The 18,622-nt window shown below is 41.8% G+C and overlaps 1 protein-coding gene across 3 annotated transcripts in view; it reads left to right on the top strand.

Annotated features, from left to right (window-relative positions):
• Nucleotides 1-18,622, top strand: part of IFT81 (intraflagellar transport 81) — a 230,547-nt gene that overhangs the window by 195,578 nt on the left and 16,347 nt on the right. For all 3 annotated transcript variants that reach the window (XM_077292909.1, XM_077292904.1, XM_077292913.1), the window contains exon 18: nucleotides 5,919-5,964. In XM_077292909.1, coding sequence (XP_077149024.1) covers nucleotides 5,919-5,964 — 46 coding nt within the window. The remainder of the gene's footprint in view (nucleotides 1-5,918; nucleotides 5,965-18,622) is intronic.

Below are 18,622 nucleotides of genomic sequence, written 5' to 3'. Positions count from 1 at the left end.
ATTGGTGCTGACGTAAGAAGAGACTCTCACACTGCTGTCCACCATGTCTTTCTGATCTAATACTGAATATACCATTGGTGCTGACGTAAGAAGAGACCTCTCACACTGCTGTCCACCATGTCTTTCTGATCTAATACTGAAGATACCATTGGTGCTGACGTCAGAAGAGACCTCTCACACTGCTGTCCACCATGTCTTTCTGATCTAATACTGAAGATACCATTGGTGCTGACGTAAGAAGAGACCTCTCACACTGCTGTCCACCATGTCTTTCTGATCTAATACTGAAGATACCATTGGTGCTGACGTAAGAAAAGACCTCTCACACTGCTGTCCACCATGTCTTTCTGATCTAATACTGAAGATACCATTGGTGCTGACGTAAGAAGAGACCTCTCACACTGCTGTCCACCATGTCTTTCTGATCTAATACTGAAGATACCATTGGTGCTGACGTAAGAAGAGACCTCTCACACTGCTGTCCACCATGTCTTTCTGATCTAATACTGGAGGTGCCATCGGTGCTGATTTAAGAAGAAACTGCTCACACTGCTGTGCACCATGTCTTTCTGATCTAATACTGGAGATTCCTTTGGTGCTAAGGTAGGAAGAGACCTCTCACACTGCTGGCCACAATGTATTTCTGATCTAATACTGGAGATACTGGGGTGCTGAGGTGAGAAGAAGCTGCTCACACTGCTTTCCACCCTGTCTACCTGATCTAATACTGGAGATACCAGGGGTGCTGAGGTAAGAAAAGGCTGCTCACACTGCTGTCCACCCTGTCTAACTGATCTAATACTGGAGATACCAGGGGTGCTGAGGTAAGAAGAGGCTGCTCACACTGCTGTCCACCATGTCTTTCTGAATGCTAAGCAGCTGCTGTGACCTGGAGATAGCTTGACAGTATTTGTTATGTTCTCTCCCATTGCACGTGCTAACAGGCCTTTGTCTTATTAACGTTGTAGGACATATTTCTGCCAATGTAACAAAATGGCCATTTTAATTCTTTAGTGATTACTTCCTTAGAAAAAATGACTATGGTTTGCTAATTTAAAAGTATTTATGAATTTATATGCAAAGACCTTTCATTTTAGTTATTTTTTTCTATTTTTGGAGAACCCCTTTAAAGTGTAACCTTTTATTAAAACATACTATAAGGCAGTAGAATTAGAAACCTCCAGTTTTGCCTTCAGTCGTTGGTTAATAATTTAAAAAACAAATCCTATTTTCTGTAGATTCTACCACGTATCTGTCAACACAATCAGAGTAAGATTATACCGGTAGGGTGTGATAATGTATGTGGCTCTATCTGCAAACAAGTAATCTAATCTGTAAAGAGAAGAGAGGATAGGAACAAGGATTTTATTTTTTTGGTTAATAGAAAATCGTAAATGTAGATCAGTGCCAAGTCAGGTCATACTCATAGCAGCTAAACCTGTCTTATTTTTAATAATGTGAATTCTCCATCTGATGGATTTTCAATTAATAGAAATGGAAATCATATTGCCTCTTGAGGCGTGGTATTAAAAAACAGAAATTGTTTTAAATGTTCAAATTGACTGTAGATTTCCTGTGAAGTTAAATTTATTTTTCACTTATCGGGTAATTAGCTTCAATGTACCTTGGAAACACAGTGTGTTAGTTTGCATGACTGGAGATTTGCTATTTTCAGCTTGGGAGGAAATTACATGACATTGGAAATGCCCATGATGTGGATTTGACCACCATGTATGGTAAAAGAGCTTTGCAGTCCTGATTACTACCGCACTCATTACTAACAATGATGATACAGATGGATAAAGCCATTATCCGTTCATTTATTCATTTTTAAGCTGTATGATCTGCTTAGTAGAAAGAGCATGCCACTGATTTAAGTGAGCAGCCTGTGAGATAATGGTATAAAGCTAAAATGGATATTTGTATGCACATGCCAACTTCACCCAGTTTTATATAGGTAGTTGGCAGACTGTTCAACAGAACTTTATTTCTCGATGTTTATTCAAAAGTTAATTACCAAAATAAATTTAAAAAAAAAACATCAGCTAAATTACTCTTGTATTTAAAAGAAGTTTTCATAAATGTTCCTGTCCTGGGTGCTTCTGTAAGATCTTGTGACTTGTCCTTTTTTGTGAATACTTGCATTCTCTCGGAAATAATTCTGGAGCATATTTTTTAGCCTGCTGCTTTGTGCTGTTACCCTATTATTACTTATAAAAACATATTAATAAATTAACTGCTTTTGGCAGAATGATACTGTGACTTAGCATTCGACTGTCAGTGTTACGAAATTGGTGTAGCACTGCTGGTAATCCAGTGGCCGGAGGAGCACAAGCAAGGAACAGCAATCAGTAATAAGTCCTTGGAGATAGCAAAGGAGTTGTAGGAAACAATCTGGAGGTAAATAAGGACAGTCTGGATAAGAAAATTCAGGAGCTGGAAAATGGAGCTAGACTGAAGGCCCCGTCTCACTAAGCGATTTACCAACGATCACGACCAGCGATACGACCTGGCCGTGATCGTTGGTAAGTCGCTGTGTGGTCGCTGGGGAGCTGTCACACAGACCGCTCTCTCCAGCGACCAACGATCAGGGGAACGACTTCAGCATCGTTGAAACTGTCTTCAACGATGCCGAAGTCCCCCTGCAGCACCCGGGTAACCAGGGTAAATATCGGGTTACTAAGCGCAGGGCCGCGCTTAGTAACCCGATGTTTACCCTGGTTACCAAAAAAAACAAACAGTACATACTCGCCTTTCGGTGTCCAGGTCCCTTGCCGTCTGCTTCCTGCTCTGACTGAGATCCGGCCGTACAGTGAGAGCAGAGCGCAGCGGTGACGTCACCGCTGTGCTCTCACTTCTCACTGTACGGCCGGCAGTCAGTGAGAGCAGGAAGCAGATGGCAAGGGACCTGACGGACATCAGAAGGCGAGTATGTACTGTTTTTTTTTTTTTTTTTTTTACATTTACGCTGGTAACCAGGGTAAACATCGGGTTACTAAGCGCGGCCCTGCGCTTAGTAACCCGATGTTTACCCTGGTTACCAGTGAAGACATCGCTGGATCGGTCACACACACCGATTCAGCGATGTCAGCGGGGCCTCAACGACCAAAAAAAGGTCCAGGCCATTCCGACACGACCAGCGATCTCACAGCAGGGGCCTGATCGCTGGTACGTGTCACACATAGCGAGATCGCTATGGAGGTCGCTGTTGCGTCACAAAACTTGTGACTCAGCAGCGATCTCGCTAGCGATCTCGCTATGTGAGACGGGGCCTTTACACCTAGACACAATACTAAAGCAATGAGTGAAAGGATCTATGTGGCTTTAAGTAGTCCAAACAGGAAACAAGATAGATTCCACAGGTTCAGAATCTGCAATCTTTAAAAAGGGCAATTGCAGAACACAAGAGCAGCGAATAATAGCAGCCACTAGTGGTCAAACTGTAGAAGGACAACAAGAATCCTGGCAGTTGTCTCTCCCATACTCAGGTGCGCTCTCTAAGTGCTCCTGTGTTCTCTATGAGAAAGCCACCGATGGTCATCTCTGCCAGTGGCTTATCTCCGGTAGAACAAAGCGATCATTAGTCCAAAATCAGTTGGGAGACGCCCCCATTAGATTGCTGGCTAAACCCATCAATAGCTGGTTTATACAAAATTCATCTATGGGGGGGTCCTTTAGTGTTACCATTCTCTTAACAATGTGGTGTGCCACTATACACTTCACAAAAGAACATCACAATGCGATGAGCAACAAGAAAAGATGGGGGATACAAGTTCTTCAAGTAAAACAGGTTAGGAGGTCTACAAGAGCCTCCTCCTTACTGCCTTCTGACGGCCAGTAGACCACACTGCCCCTTTTTTCCCCTTGATGGAAAAGTAGTATTGACAATCAAGAAGAAGCCATCTTTATGCAAAAGGTGTGAAAAACCACTTCCGAAGACATCTTGATGGGGCTCCCAAGCCACATGTGGCCCCAAACTTGGAGACTATGGATGACTGGAGTAAAGGGTACATGAAAAACATAGTGGTAAATGCAAATCGTTATGTTGTCCATTCCAACCCGACACTTTTCTTAGTTTGGACAATCTGAAACGCAGAAATGTAATTTATTACTACGGACAACTGCAAATTTCCATTGTTTTTGTTTTTATATCTCACCCATGTGGCTGGACAAGTGCAAACACATAGACGACTAGCAGAGTGAGTGATGAGTGTATCCTAATTACTTGTCAGACTATGCTATTATTGCTAAATAAGTGTTACATCAGTAATAGCAAACTAGAATATAAAATCATTGTTCTAGGTTTGTTGAAAACCTCATACTTTTATAAGGGGTGGAATAAAATGTAGAGACTCTGCAGTCTGCTGTGGTCATTTCATTGGGATTGAGCAGTGGACTAATGTGAACCGCTGCTGAAGACGAGAAAATGACAGAAGGTTTCCATGACAACTTCCTACACAGAAGTTTGCCCACATGAAGACTGCAGATAAAAATTGGCTCCATGTCACCAATTTACTGTAAATCTGTATCCTGTATCATTCATTGTGACTTGCAGAATCGTACATTTTCTATTGACCCTTTGTTCGTTGTATCTGCTTTATCAGTAAATTGCGCCCACCCTTTATATGTTTAAGAATTCAGCTGCATAAATGATTTGAGAGTTTTCCATATATGCTCGTATACTTGTTATGCTCCATTTATTTAGTACAGAGAACTATTCTATTCCCTAAAAATCTCAGCTTCACGCAGCCACCACTAGGGGCTCTTGTATATCTGGCTGTATGAGGTCCAGTGGCCTTGAAAAGGAACTGTATACAAGTCTGCCCCCTAGTGGCTGGCAAAGAAAGATGAAATGTTTGAAGTTTGTGCCTTGATGTAACAGAATAATTTTTTGCTCTAAAGAAATGGGCTGCTGCATCCTTATAAAATATACATGTTATAGAAATAAACATTTCTCATCAGTAAAGCTGCTGATTTCTTGTTTAAAATCTAAAAAAATCTATATAATTTCATTTTACGAGTTCCCATGGATACCTACCCGTAAGTATTACTCATTACACCATGCGCCCATCTGTTCACAAAAATAAATACATAAAAAAAAATTCTTTGGAAACAATAGAGCTATTTAAAGGGGTTGTCCGGTCCAAATCGATAAGTCTGCAGTCACTCTGTATGACTGCAGACTTAGGAATCCCCCCAGCACAAGCACCATGCACTTGTATGGAGCAAGGCCTCACTCACTGGCCGACCGCGTCACTAGACAGAGTGCCGCCTGGCTCCATACAGGCTTTTGGAACGAGGCTGCACCCGCTGGCCAAGAGTATGTATAAGGCCGGGGTCACACTTGCGAGTTCAATGCGAGAAACTTGGACGAGTCTCTCGCATGGAGTCCCGGCAATGCCGCCATCATTCTGGAACGTAGCGTGCGGCTGCATGTATTTCTATGCAGCTGAACTCTCTGTTCCCGAGTGCCGGCGGCAGTGCCGGGACTTCATGCGAGAGACTCGTCCAAGGTTCTCGCATTGAACTCGCAAGTGTGACACCGGCCTAACGGATACATACTCTGGTCCCAGCTCAGAAACCGGTGAATCCCCGCAGCATGCAGTGCATGCGCCGGGGGGATTCATAAGTCTGCAGTCACACAGAGAGACTACAGACTTATCGATTTGGACTGAACAACCCCTTTAAAGAGCAAAACAATTTGTTTGGAGAAGATCAGATGGAAGTTTTGAACCTATTGTTATCTGATACTACATGCTGGACAACTACTATATTAGAAAATTGCATCATTTTAATTGTATAGTGAATAATCTATATTTGCTAAAACTAGAAAAGGTCTTCAATGTATATGGGTTTTTTATGTCATCAGGGTTTATTTTTTATTAAAGCTCAAAAAATATTTGCTGTTTATGTTTTAGGGACCAATATTCAAAGACTATCCAAGAGCAAGAAAATTTGGGAAAGGTAAGACATACATTTTATTTCTGTACAACAGTGGTGTATAGACTGCAGCCTGGGGGCCACATGCGGCCTGTGATCCCATTCTCTTTTCCCCCAACTCCGTCACAAACATGCTTAGCTATGTCTGGTGGCTGCTAGCTTGTATTTTGTGTGTCAAAGAGAAAAGTGAGTTAATAGGCTGAGACTGTTTCTGTATTGCAGGGGTGGGCAATTAATTTAAGTGGCTGCATTAGGTACTGTGACTGTTGTGGAGGGCCAAACCAACCGGCTGAACTTAATTCTGCTTATTATTATTGTTTGTATGTTGACTAGTTATTACCACTAATACATGTTGTGATAGGGCCTATTGTAACATGTATTATTACCTGTAGCAGCAAAACCATATAATTTACTGGTTTTTATAAAGTTTATACATAATACTGTCCTGTTATTCAGCCCTTGTATTTTGATCAATAGTTCCCAATACAATATGATGACCCCACAGTCCACACACAGTATGATGTCCCCACACAGCCCCCCCATTCAGAATGATGTTCCTACACAGCCCCCTTACACAGTACTATGTCTCCATACAGCCCCCGTTTAGAACGATGTCCCCACGCATCCCCCTTACACAGTATTGTGTCTCCCCACAGCTCCATTACATAGTAGTATGTCCCACACTCAGCCCCCTTACATTTTATTATGTCCCCACACAGCCCCCTTACACAGTATTATGACCCCACACAGCCACTGACTGGAGAATGCTGTCCCTCCACACAACCCCATACACAATCCCAATGTAGAATGATATCCTCACACAGTCCCATTTCACAGTATTATGTCCCCACACAGCCCCCTTACACAGTATTATGACCCCACACAGCCCCCTTACACAGTATTATGACCCCACACAGCCACTGACTGAGAATGCTGTCCCTCCACACAGCCCCATACACAATCACAATGTAGAATGATATCCTCACACAGTCCCATTTCACAGTATTATGTCCCCACACAGCCCCGTTACACAGTATTATGACCCACACACAGCAACTGACCGAGAATGCTGTCCCTCCACAAAGCCCCATACACAATCCCAATGTAGAATGATATCCTCACACAGTCCCATTTCACAGTATTATGTCCCCACACAGCCCCCTTACACAGTATTATGACCCCACATAGCCACTGACTGAGAATGCTGTCCCTCCACACAGCCCCATACACAATCACAATGTAGAATAATGTCCTCACAGTCCCATTTCACAGTATTATGTCCCCACACAGCCCCCTTACACAGAATTATGACCCCACACAGCCACTGACTGAGAATGCTGTCCCTCCACACAGCCCCATACACAATCCCAATGTAGAATGATATCCTCACACAGGCCCATTTCACAGTATTATGTTCTCTTCTCTTGCCCCACAAAATGATTACAAAAATAAAATACCCAGTTAACCCCGTTCCCCCACTGCCCTGGTCTGTGCTGTGTACTAAGGCCCAGCATGCACAATGTAGTGGCGTCATTGCACCTGCTGCACTCTGGCACACAGACTTAAGGATGGAACAGGGATCTGGTGGAACTCCAGTTAAGAGTAGATAACATTGGGAGTTATGCATGTGTCCCCCAATTTGCATTGAAGTTTTTGAGAGTAGTGAGACACTTGGCCATTTTAGCAACTCCTATTGACTACAGTGGAGTAAGCTCCTTATACGCATCGTGTCCTCCTGTCTGAAGTGCAAGCAGGGAAATTGGGAATCGGAGTTCTGGAAGCAGAAGCGGCTCCTGTCAGACAGTGATGTTGTGTATTATACGAGTGCCATAAATGTCCCGGATGCTAATATCCCTTTAAGTTTTATGTAGCCCATGGATTACATCTCACAATGTGGCCCTAAGGCCAGAAAATGTGTATTTCTACTCAATATTTTACTACATAATTGATCTTTTGTTAATTTCTGCCTATTCCCACTGAGTTTTCTGCCTTATGACTAATTTTGTGTTTTATTAAAGTAGTTCATCTTAGCAATATCTGGATTTATTGAATAGATTTTACTCCTACAGAGGAGATGAATATTGTTATAATGTAGAATGTTTGTAATATGATCTGTCCACACTGGGGGGATACAGGATGTTTAACTTACCATGTGTATGTAGAGTAAAGCTGAAAAGTTAGTTTTGTTTTTGTCATTTCATAATAAATTGTTATTAAGGGGACTGTATTTATGGATGCTGCTGTAGTTTATTTTTTTTTATTTTCCATTCTCCATTGTACAGTGATGGCAATAGACTAAAATAGACGTCAAACATTTCCTTTTACAGTAAAACTATGAATGCCTGCAGTTCCCTTGGTCTGACAAGATGCTGTGTGATTGACAGAAGTGTTTCTTCAGTTACAGATATGCAGTTGCAAAGGAAAATTGTGGTTAATTTATTTTAAAACCGATGGTTTAATTTCATGTTAGCAAAACAAAGCTGAAAGTGGAAACTGCTACATGATGAGGCCTCTATTTAGCGCTCATTTACAGCATATGTGAAGGCTCGTTCTCAGGGTAGAATCGGGTGCTCGGCTGCACACATTAACAATAAGTAGTCAGTCAATCCATTTGACAGCCGCTGTGACAACCACTTGCTGACCACTAAGCGTGACACATGCCTATGGGTTAGTGCCTGAGGCCTTAGCCGTTCACTGCCATTCAGTGACCTTTACAATGGTGCTTAAAAGTTCCTGAACCATTCTGAATTTTCCATACTTCTGCATAAATTTCACCTAAAACTCGATCAGATTTTCACATAAGTATTAAAAGTAGATAAAGTGAACCAAATGCGTTCAAAATATTAGATTTTTTTTTTATTGAGGAAAATTATCCAATATCACATGTATGTGAGTGGCAAAAGTATGTGAACCTTTAGATTGGACCAGTGAATTCAGATTTTTTTCAGTAAATTCTAAGAAAATATCAAGACATCTGTCCCATGAGCTGAATCTTAAGAGAACGTGCATCACGCAGCAAAACGACCCAAAAGACTCAAGTCGTCCTGCAAAAAATAGTTAAAGGAAACTAAAGAGATTTGGAATGGCAAAGTCCAAGTCCTGACTTTAATCCTATAGAAATGTAGAAGGACCTGTGGTGAACCGCTCATAAGAGAAAATCCACCAACATAACAGTGTTGAAGCTATTTTATAGGGAGTAATGGACTAAAATTCCTCGAAGACCTAATGTTCAGGACTAATCAACAATTACCAGAAACATTTCGATACAGTTATTGCTGGACAAGTAGGTCACACCAGATACTGAAAGTAAAGGTTCACATACTTTTGTTACTCAGACATGTCGTAGTGGATAATTTTCCTCTGAAAAGAATTGTATTATTTATAACTCTTTTGTTTGATTTGTTTCCCTTTCTCTTATCTACTTTCAAAATGTGCAAATCAGATGTAGTTTGAGGTCAAATATATGCTTGAAAAATTCTGAAGGATTCACAAACATTAAAGCATATCTGTATTTCTCCAGACAATATAAACTATTGCTGTAATAGAAAATATGTAAACTCCTTCTGTTCCCCTTATCTTCAGTTTTCATTTGCTACATATTGTAAAATTCTTAACAAATCCATTCTTTAAAAATTGCTTATTCTGGGGTAGGATATCACATGTGGTTTTCGCTTCACCATATTACTATTACTTTATTTATTGATATTTTTTTCAACACTAAATTGGGTCAAGGGAGACAAGTTTTATTGTTCTCCTATGAATGGTGTCCATTTCACTACGGTTTTACAATACAGCCTGAGATGTTGCCCTTGGGCTTTATCTTCCTCCATGGGCTGCTTGTTAAAAACTGAATAACAACCCTTGGTATCACTTGGGAGTCATATGTTTTGTTCAATCCACACATTTTCTCATATTGTAATAAAAAAAGTACTATTATGTCATGAATAAGCAATGGTATCCATTGCTACCTGTGATGCATATTCAAAAATTATGCTTGTCTAGGTATATATATCTACTGCATAGAATCCTTTTGGAATTTTGCAGTATATGTCCGATATATGCTGTGATACTATATTTTCCCTCTAGATCAATAAAGTGTATCGCATCTTATATATGGCCCGAACATAATGTGAACAGAGCATAGCAGCTATTTAAATAAGGGCTCATTTCACCCTGTGAATAATAATTTACAATAAATGTGAAGGTTTATATACAATTCTCTCTGAATGTTTGACGAGAATCAGCAGAAACAAAGTCTCCAGAAAACGTACAAAATACGGTTATTTTTAATATTGGCTAGAAGTGGCAGAATTATTAAAGCACCATGAATTCCATGAGAAAGGGATTTACATGATATAATACATATATAAAATGCAGTAAACAGACTAAGGCTGGGGTCACATGATCGTATAAAAAATTGGTCCCATTTTCATCCAGGAGAGAGAGACAGATTTTTTCTCCCTTGTCCTCCGTATGCAATCCGGTTTTTTTATTGAGCCGTTATTAATCATTTACAGGACAGTTTACAGTTTCCTATGGTGATATACAGTGGCTACGGAAAGTATTCTAACCCCTTTACATTTTTCACTCTTGTTTCATTGCAGCCATTTGGTAAATTCCAAAAAGTTCATTTTTATCTTATTAATGTACACTCTGCACCCTATCTTGACTGAAAAAAACAGAAATGTAGAAATTTTTGCTAATTTATTTAAAAAGAAAAAATTAAATATCACATGGTCATAAGTATTCAGACCCTTTGCTCAGTATTGAGTATAGAAGCACCCTTTGAGCTCGAACAGCCATGAGTCTTCTTGGGAATGATGCAACAAGTTTTTCACACCTGGATTTGGGGATCCTCTGCCATTCTTCCTTGCAGAGGAAGATCCTCTCTAGTTCCGTCAGGTTGGATGGTGAATGTTGGTGGGCAGCCATTTTCAGGTCTCTCCAGAGATGCTCAATTGGGTTTAGGTCAGGGCTCTAGCTGGTCCAGTCAAGAATGGTCACAGAGTTGTTCTGAAGCCACTCCTTTGTTATTTTAGCTGTGTGCTTAGGGTCATTGTCTTGTTGGAATGTGAACCTTCGGCCAAGTCTGTGGTCCAGAGCTCTCTGGAAGAGATTTTCATCCAGGATATGTCGGCACTTGGCCACATTCATGTTTCCTTCAATGACAACCAGTCGTCCTGTCCCTGCAGCTAAAAAACACCCCCATAGCTTGATTCTGCCACCACCATGTTTCACTGTTGGGATTGTATTGGGCAGGTGATGAGCAGTGCCTGGTTTTCTCCACACATACTGCTTAAAATTCCCACCAAAAAGGTCTATCTTCGTCTCATCAAACCAGAGAATCTTATTTCTCATAGTCTGGGAGTCCTTCATATGTTTTTTTAGCAAACTCTATGCAGGCTTTCATATGTCTTGCACTGAGGAGAGGCTTCCTTTGGGCCACTCTGCCATAAAGGCCCGACTGGTGGAGGGCTGCAGTGATAGTTGACTTTGTGGAACTTTCTCCCATCTCCCTACTGCATTTCTGGAGCTCCGCCACAGTGATCTTGGGATTCTTCTTTACCTCTCACCAAGGCTCTTCTCCCACGATTGCTCAGTTTGGCTGGACGGCCAGGTCTAGGAAGACTTCTGGTGGTCCCAAACTTCTTCCATTTAAGGATTATGGAAGCCACTGTGCTCTTAGGAACCTTGAGTACTGCAGAAATTCTTTTGTAACCTTGGCCAGATCTGTGCCTTGCCATGATTCTTTCTCTGAGCTCCTTGGCCAGTTCCTTTGACCTCATGATTCTCATTTGGTCTGACATGCACTGTGAGCTGTGAGGTCTTATATAGACAGATGTGTACCTTTCCAAATCAAGTCCTATCAGTTTAATTAAACACAGCTGGCCTCCAATGAAAGAGTAGAACCACCTCAAGGAGGATCACAAGGAAATGGACAGCATGTGACTTAAATATGAGTGTCTGAGCAAAGGGTCTGAATACTTATGACCATGTGATATTTCAGTTTTTCTTTTTTATTAAATTTGCAAAAATGTCTACATTTCTGTTTTTTTTTTCAGTCAAGATGGGGTGCAGAGTGTACATTAATGTGAACAGAATGAACTTTTTTGAATTTACCAAATGGCTGCAATGAAACAGAGTGAACAATTTAAAGGGGTCTGAATATTTTCCGTACCCACTGTATAATTGTAATGTATTCTTAAAAACCAGATGCTATACTGATGGTTCGCATCGAATGCGTTTTTTTTTTCTCGCCCTTTACCGAGTTGCCGTCATATTGTAGCATGCTGCAATGTTTTTCTCAAGCTGGTGTTGAGGTGACAGCAGGGTTATTGCAGGCTGTAGGCTTTCCTGAAGAGATGAATCAGACATGTTGAGGCACTAAGTTTTAGAGGATCCGGATTCTTTTGAAAAATGTTGATTCGGTGAGGAACATATGGTCTTGTGAGGACTGGATATTATGGGTGGGAGGTATTGGTAGATTACTTCGGAGATATATTTGGGAGACAGATTACGGAAGGCTTTATAACTCAATGCTAATAATTTAAACTTCATTCACTGGGGAATTGGAAACCAGTGAAGGGATTGGCAGAGGCAGAGGAGTAGTGATGGTAGAGGTGGAGTAATCGGGCAGCAGAATTACAGACTGGACTGGTGCGTACCATGCAAGTCATGGTCGCCCATTTATTTGGTAAAATGTTCTCAAATGGCTAATAGCTTATCTTTTCAAAAGTTGTACTTCACGTGATCATCTGTTCTCTAGAGTATCTTCCTTAACAAAAAAAAATTGAAATCTTATAAAAAAGCCTTTTAAGGGAGTTCTCCTGAAACAGAAAAAAGATGTTTTCATAACTAAATTCCTAAATACATCGAATATGCAAATCACAGTATTTGTGTCTATTAAAGTAATTACTATAACATTAAAATGGCCACCACCTTGTTACAATGACAGAAACCTGTCTTAAATTGTTAATAGGACAGTGCCTGTGACCTTGTACAAGTGCCTGTAATCTTGTACAGTAGAAGCAGTGCACCCTGCCCACCCTAAACAAAAGGCAACCCACACTGCTAACCCCATTGTATTTCTGAGGCAGCACAGGCATGGTATAGGTACCTCCCTAGTTATTCATAATAACATTTTCTTTGGTGGGCTCTTTTTTTTGTTCTGTTCCCAGAGAACACCTCTGATGAGCATTAACAACCAAGAAATAAAGTTAAGATTTAATAGGTCATATACCTGTTTCATTACAGCTCTTTAAAGAGGTATTTCAATCCTATACATTTATTGCATACTTAAAGGATATGCTATAAATATATAGTATAAATAGGTCCAACCAATGGAACGTACATATATATTGAGAACAGGGCCCTAAGTCTTGCAGTTGTTAGAGAGTAGGTGGTTGGAATCTGTATTCATTTGTGTGGCTATTCTAACCCCCCAATAGTGCGCGAGGGGGGCCTGGTCCTGAGATACAGTTGTGCTCAAAAGTTTACATACCCCGGCAGAATTTTTGCTTTCTTGGTCTTTTTTCAGAGAATGAATGATAACACCAAAACTTTTTCTCCACTCGTGGTTAGTGGGTGGGCGAAGCCATTTATTGTCAAACTACTATGTTTTCTCTTTTTAAATCATGACAACCCAAAACATCCAAATGACCCTGATCAAAAATTCACATATCCTGGTGATTTAGGCCTGATAACATGCACAGAAGTTGGCACAAATTTGTTTGAATGGCTACTAAAGGTAACATCCTCACCTGTGACCTGTTTGCTTGTAATCAGTGTGTGTGATGAATGCAGTACGTTATTAGCAAATACTGGAAGCAAATTTGCACTCATGAGCCCGGAAGCTACACATGGGACGTACTTGGACATTCCGAAATGGAAACGATCCAAAACACAAGGCCAAGTCGACCTGTCATTGGCTACAGCAGAACAAAGTGAAGGTTCTGGAGTGGCCATCTCAGTCTCCTGACCACAATATCATTGAGAGCTCAAGCACGCAGTAAATGATAGACAGCCCAGGAATTTACAGGAACTGGAGGCTTTTTGCCAGGAAGAGTGGGCAGCTTTACCATCTGAGAAAATAAAGAATCTCATCCACAACTACCACAAAAGACTTCAAGCTGTCATTGATGTTAGAGGGGACAATACCCGGTATTAAAAAATGGGGTATGTGAACTTTCGATCAGGATCATTTGGATGTTTTGGATTGTCATTATGATTTAAAAAGAGAAAACACAGGAGTTTGACAATAAATGGCTTCACCCAACCACTAACAATGAGTGGATAAAAAGTTTTGGTGTTATCATTGATATTCTCTGAAAAAACGGCCAAGAAAGCAAAAATTCGGCGGGGGTATGTACATTTTTGAGCACAACTGTAGATGCAGGTTACATTGTTGGGATCCATATCTACCATATATTTATGGCACATAGGCCCTGATTAATCATATCTTTTGCATCAGAAAACTGCAGTAAAAATGTTTGAAAAGTAAAAAAAATTTTACAACTGAGTTGTGTAAAAAAAATAATTGCGATTTTTTTGTTGTTTACACGCCAGTGTGTCCCAGGTCTGCTAAAATAGGAGGGGATGGGGCGTCTAATTCATGACCAGCTATGGCACTTCTTAAGCCAAAAATCTTTAACTCCAGCAGTCATTGACTGGAGCAGGGTTGGACTGGGGTGTCTGGGGCCCACCAGGGGAATGGACTCTAGGGGCCCACCCTACAACTGTATGCAAATATCTGTCAGTCGTTATCCCCAATATAGTGGAGCATCGACTATAAAACACTGGCAGCTCCTGCACATCTACTGTGCGCCCCCATAACTGGGATGTACAATTACGGTATTTTACATTTAAGCTTCTATGGTTAAAACAAGTTATCACCGATCGATGGGTTCCACAGGATAGGTGATTGCTTAGGTGTGATAATTAGAAACTGCACCGATCGGAAGAATGGGGAAGTTTTATCCATGACAGGACACTCATCCCCATATTAAAATGCAGTAGCTCTTCAGATGTCTGACCGCAGCTCCATTCATTTTTCTTTTGGGCTTCCATGAAAAACAATTGCAGCCACAGAGTGAATTAATGGATCAGTGGTGAAGTAGGACATACCGCTCCAGTCTAATGGGGATAAAAGTTCCACATTGTGCCGACTGGGTCTCAGCAGTCAGACCCCTCACCAACACCAATCAATACGTTATGACTAATCCTGTGGAGAGGTGATTACTTTTTTCACAGGAGAACCCCTGTATGTGCATCTCTGACGCTGTGATCCAAGTATTTAATCTCTAATGGAAATAAAGAATCTTCTCCTAATTAATATCAGAGAGAACAGATAACTGCCATATACAACACAATCCACTATACCAAGACCAATAATACCCCATACACGGAAGAAATACCACCACACCATGACCAGACCACATAGTGCCTGAATAAAACCACATATTACCAGCATATAGGCACCAAATAATACCACATACAAGGAGAAATACAGTCACACCATAACTAGACTACATATTCCACCATAGTGACTGAATAATACCACATACAGGCGATAAATACCACCACACTTTGACCAGACCACATATTACCATCATATAGTGACTGAATACTACAGTACTGATCATGAATACAAACCACAATACTAACAACACTGTTATTACCGCCAGTGACATTATACACAAGAGCTCTGTATATACTGTCAGTGTACATGTAATACAGGGATCACCAGTGACATTTTACACAGTAGCTCTGTTTATAGAGTCAGTGTATATGTAATACAGTGACATTATACACAGAAGTTCATCCTGGCCCCCTTTATTTAATAATCTCACCCAGCCTGGCCCCCCTATATTTTATAATATGCCCCAGCCTGGCCCCCTATGTCCCTTGTGCGGCCTGGCCCCCAGATATCCATCCTGCCCCCCCAGCTATCCATACTGGCCCCCATATGTCCCTTGTCCTGCCCCCCCATATATCTCTCCTGGACCCCCATATATCCATCCTGGTCCATTGTCTGGGCCTCCCCCGATTAATCCATCCGGATCCCACTTATATATACATTTTGGCTCCCCCATATAGTCATCCTGGCCCCCCATATATAACTATCCTGGCTCCCCCATATATAGCCATCCTGGCTGCCCCATATACCATATGTATATACAGTACATACATATATAAATATCTAAATAAATAAATATATATATATATATATATATATATATATATATATATATATATACACACATACATACACACATTTTGGCTCACCCACATATATATGCATCCTGGCCCCCCATATATCCTTCCTGGTCCTTTTTTTCTGTTCCCCCTATATATCCATCCATTCCTGCCACCCCCCGTTATATCCATCCTGGTCCTTTTTTCCTGCTCCCCCCATATATCTATCCATTCCTGCCGCCCCCCTTATATCCATCCTGGTCCTTTTTTCCTGCCCCCCATATATCCATCCATTCCTGCCGCCCCCCTTATATCCATCCTGGTCCTTTTTTCCTGCTCCCGCCATATATCCATCCATTCCTGCCGCCCCCCTTATATCCATCTTGGTTCTTTTCCTGCTCCCCCCCCCATATATCCATCCATTCCTGCCAACCCCCTTATATCCATCCTGGTCCTTTTTTCCTGCTCTCCCTCATATATCCATCCATTCCTGCCACCCCCCTTATATCCATCCTGGTCCTTTTTTTCCTGCTCCCCCCATATATCCATCCATTCCTGCCGCCCCCCCTTATATCCATCCTGGTCCTTTTTTCCTGCCCCCCATATATCTATCCATTCCTGCCGCCCGCCTTATATCCATCCTGGTCCTTTTTTTCTGCTCCCTCCACATATATCCATCCATTCCTGCCTCCCCCTTATATCCATCTTGGTCCTTTTTTCCTGTTCCCCCCATGTATCCATCCATTTCTGCTGACCTCCTTATATCTATCCTGTTTCTTTTTTCCTGCTCCCCCCATATATCCATCCACTCCTGCTGCCCCCCTCATATCCATCCTGGTCCTTTTTCCTGCTCCCCCCATATATCCATCCATTCCTGCCGCCCCCCTTATATCCATCCTGGTCCTTTTTTCCTGCTCTCCCCCATATATCCATCCATTCCTGCCGCCTCCTTATATCCATCCTGGTCCTTTTTTCCTGCTCCCCATATATCTATCCATTCCTGCTGCCCGCCTTATATCCATCCTGGTCCTTTTTGCCTGCTCCCCCCATTTATCCATCCATTCCTGCCGCCCCCCTTATATCCATCTTGGTCTTTTTTTCCTGCTCCCCCTATATATCCATCCAATTCTGCCGCCCCCTTATATCCATCCTGGTCCTTTTTTCCTGTCCCCCCATATATCCATCCGTTCCTGCCACTCCCCTTATATCCATCCTGGTCCTTTTTTCCTGCTCTCCCCCATATATCCATCCATTCCTGCCGCCCCCCTTATATCCATCCTGGTCCTTTTTTCCTGGCCCCCATATATCTATCCATTCCTGCCGCCTGCCTTATATCCATCCTGGTCCATTTTGCCTGCTCCCCCCATTTATCCATCCATTCCTGCCGCCCCCCTTATATCCATCCTGGTCTTTTTTTCCTGCTCCCCCCATATATCCATCCATTCCTGCCACCCCCCTTATATCCATCCTGGTCCTTTTTTCCTGCTCCCCCCATATATCCATCCAATCCTGCTGCCCCCCTCATATCCATCCTGGTCCTTTTTTCCTGCTCCCCCCATACAGTACAGACCAAAAGTTTGGACACACCTTCTCATTTAAAGATTTTTCTGTATTTTCATGACTATGAAAATTGTACATTCACACTGAAGGCATCAAAACTATGAATTAACACATGTGGAATTATATACTTAACAAAAAAGTGTGAAACAACTGAAATTATGTCTTGTATTCTAGGTTCTTCAAAGTAGCCACCTTTTGCTTTGATGACTGCTTTGCACACTCTTGGCATTCTCTTGATGAGCTTCAAGAGGTAGTCACCGGGAATGGTCTTCCAACAATCTTGAAGGAGTTCTCAGAGATGCTTAGCACTTGTTGGCCCTTTTGCCTTCACTCTGCGGTCCAGCTCACCCCATATATTCAGTCATGAAAATACAGAAAAATCTTTAAATGAGAAGATGTGTCCAAACTTTTTCTCTGTACTGTATATCCATCTATTCCTGCCCCCCCCTAATATCCATCCTGGTCCTTTTTTCCTTCCCTCCCCTATATATCCATCCATTCCTGCTGCCCCCCTTATATCCATCCTGATCCTTTTTTCCTGCTCCCCCCATATATCCATCCATTCCTGCTGCCCCCCTTATATCCATCTTGGTCCTTTTTTTCCTGCTCCCCCATATATCCATCCATTCGTGCCTCCCCCTTATAACCATCCTGTTCCTTTTTTTCCTGCTTCCCCCCCCCCTATATATCCATCCATTCCTGCTTCACCCTTATATCCATCCTGGTCCTTTTTTCTGCTCCTTCCTCCATATATCCATCCATTCTTGCCACCCCCTTATATCCATCCTGGTCCTTTTTCCTGCTCCCCCCATATATCCATCCATTCCTGCCGCCCCCTTTATATCCATCCTGGTCCTTTTTTCCTGCTCCCCCCCCATATATCCACCCGTTCCTACTGCACCCCTTATATCTATCCTGGTCCTTTTTT

The sequence above is a fragment of the Ranitomeya variabilis genome, chromosome 1 (assembly GCF_051348905.1).
Source record: "Ranitomeya variabilis isolate aRanVar5 chromosome 1, aRanVar5.hap1, whole genome shotgun sequence".
In the NCBI taxonomy this organism is placed as follows: Eukaryota; Metazoa; Chordata; class Amphibia; order Anura; family Dendrobatidae; genus Ranitomeya; species Ranitomeya variabilis.
The sequence above is the reverse complement of the archived record's forward strand: the minus strand, read 5'-3'. Positions and strand labels throughout refer to the sequence as shown.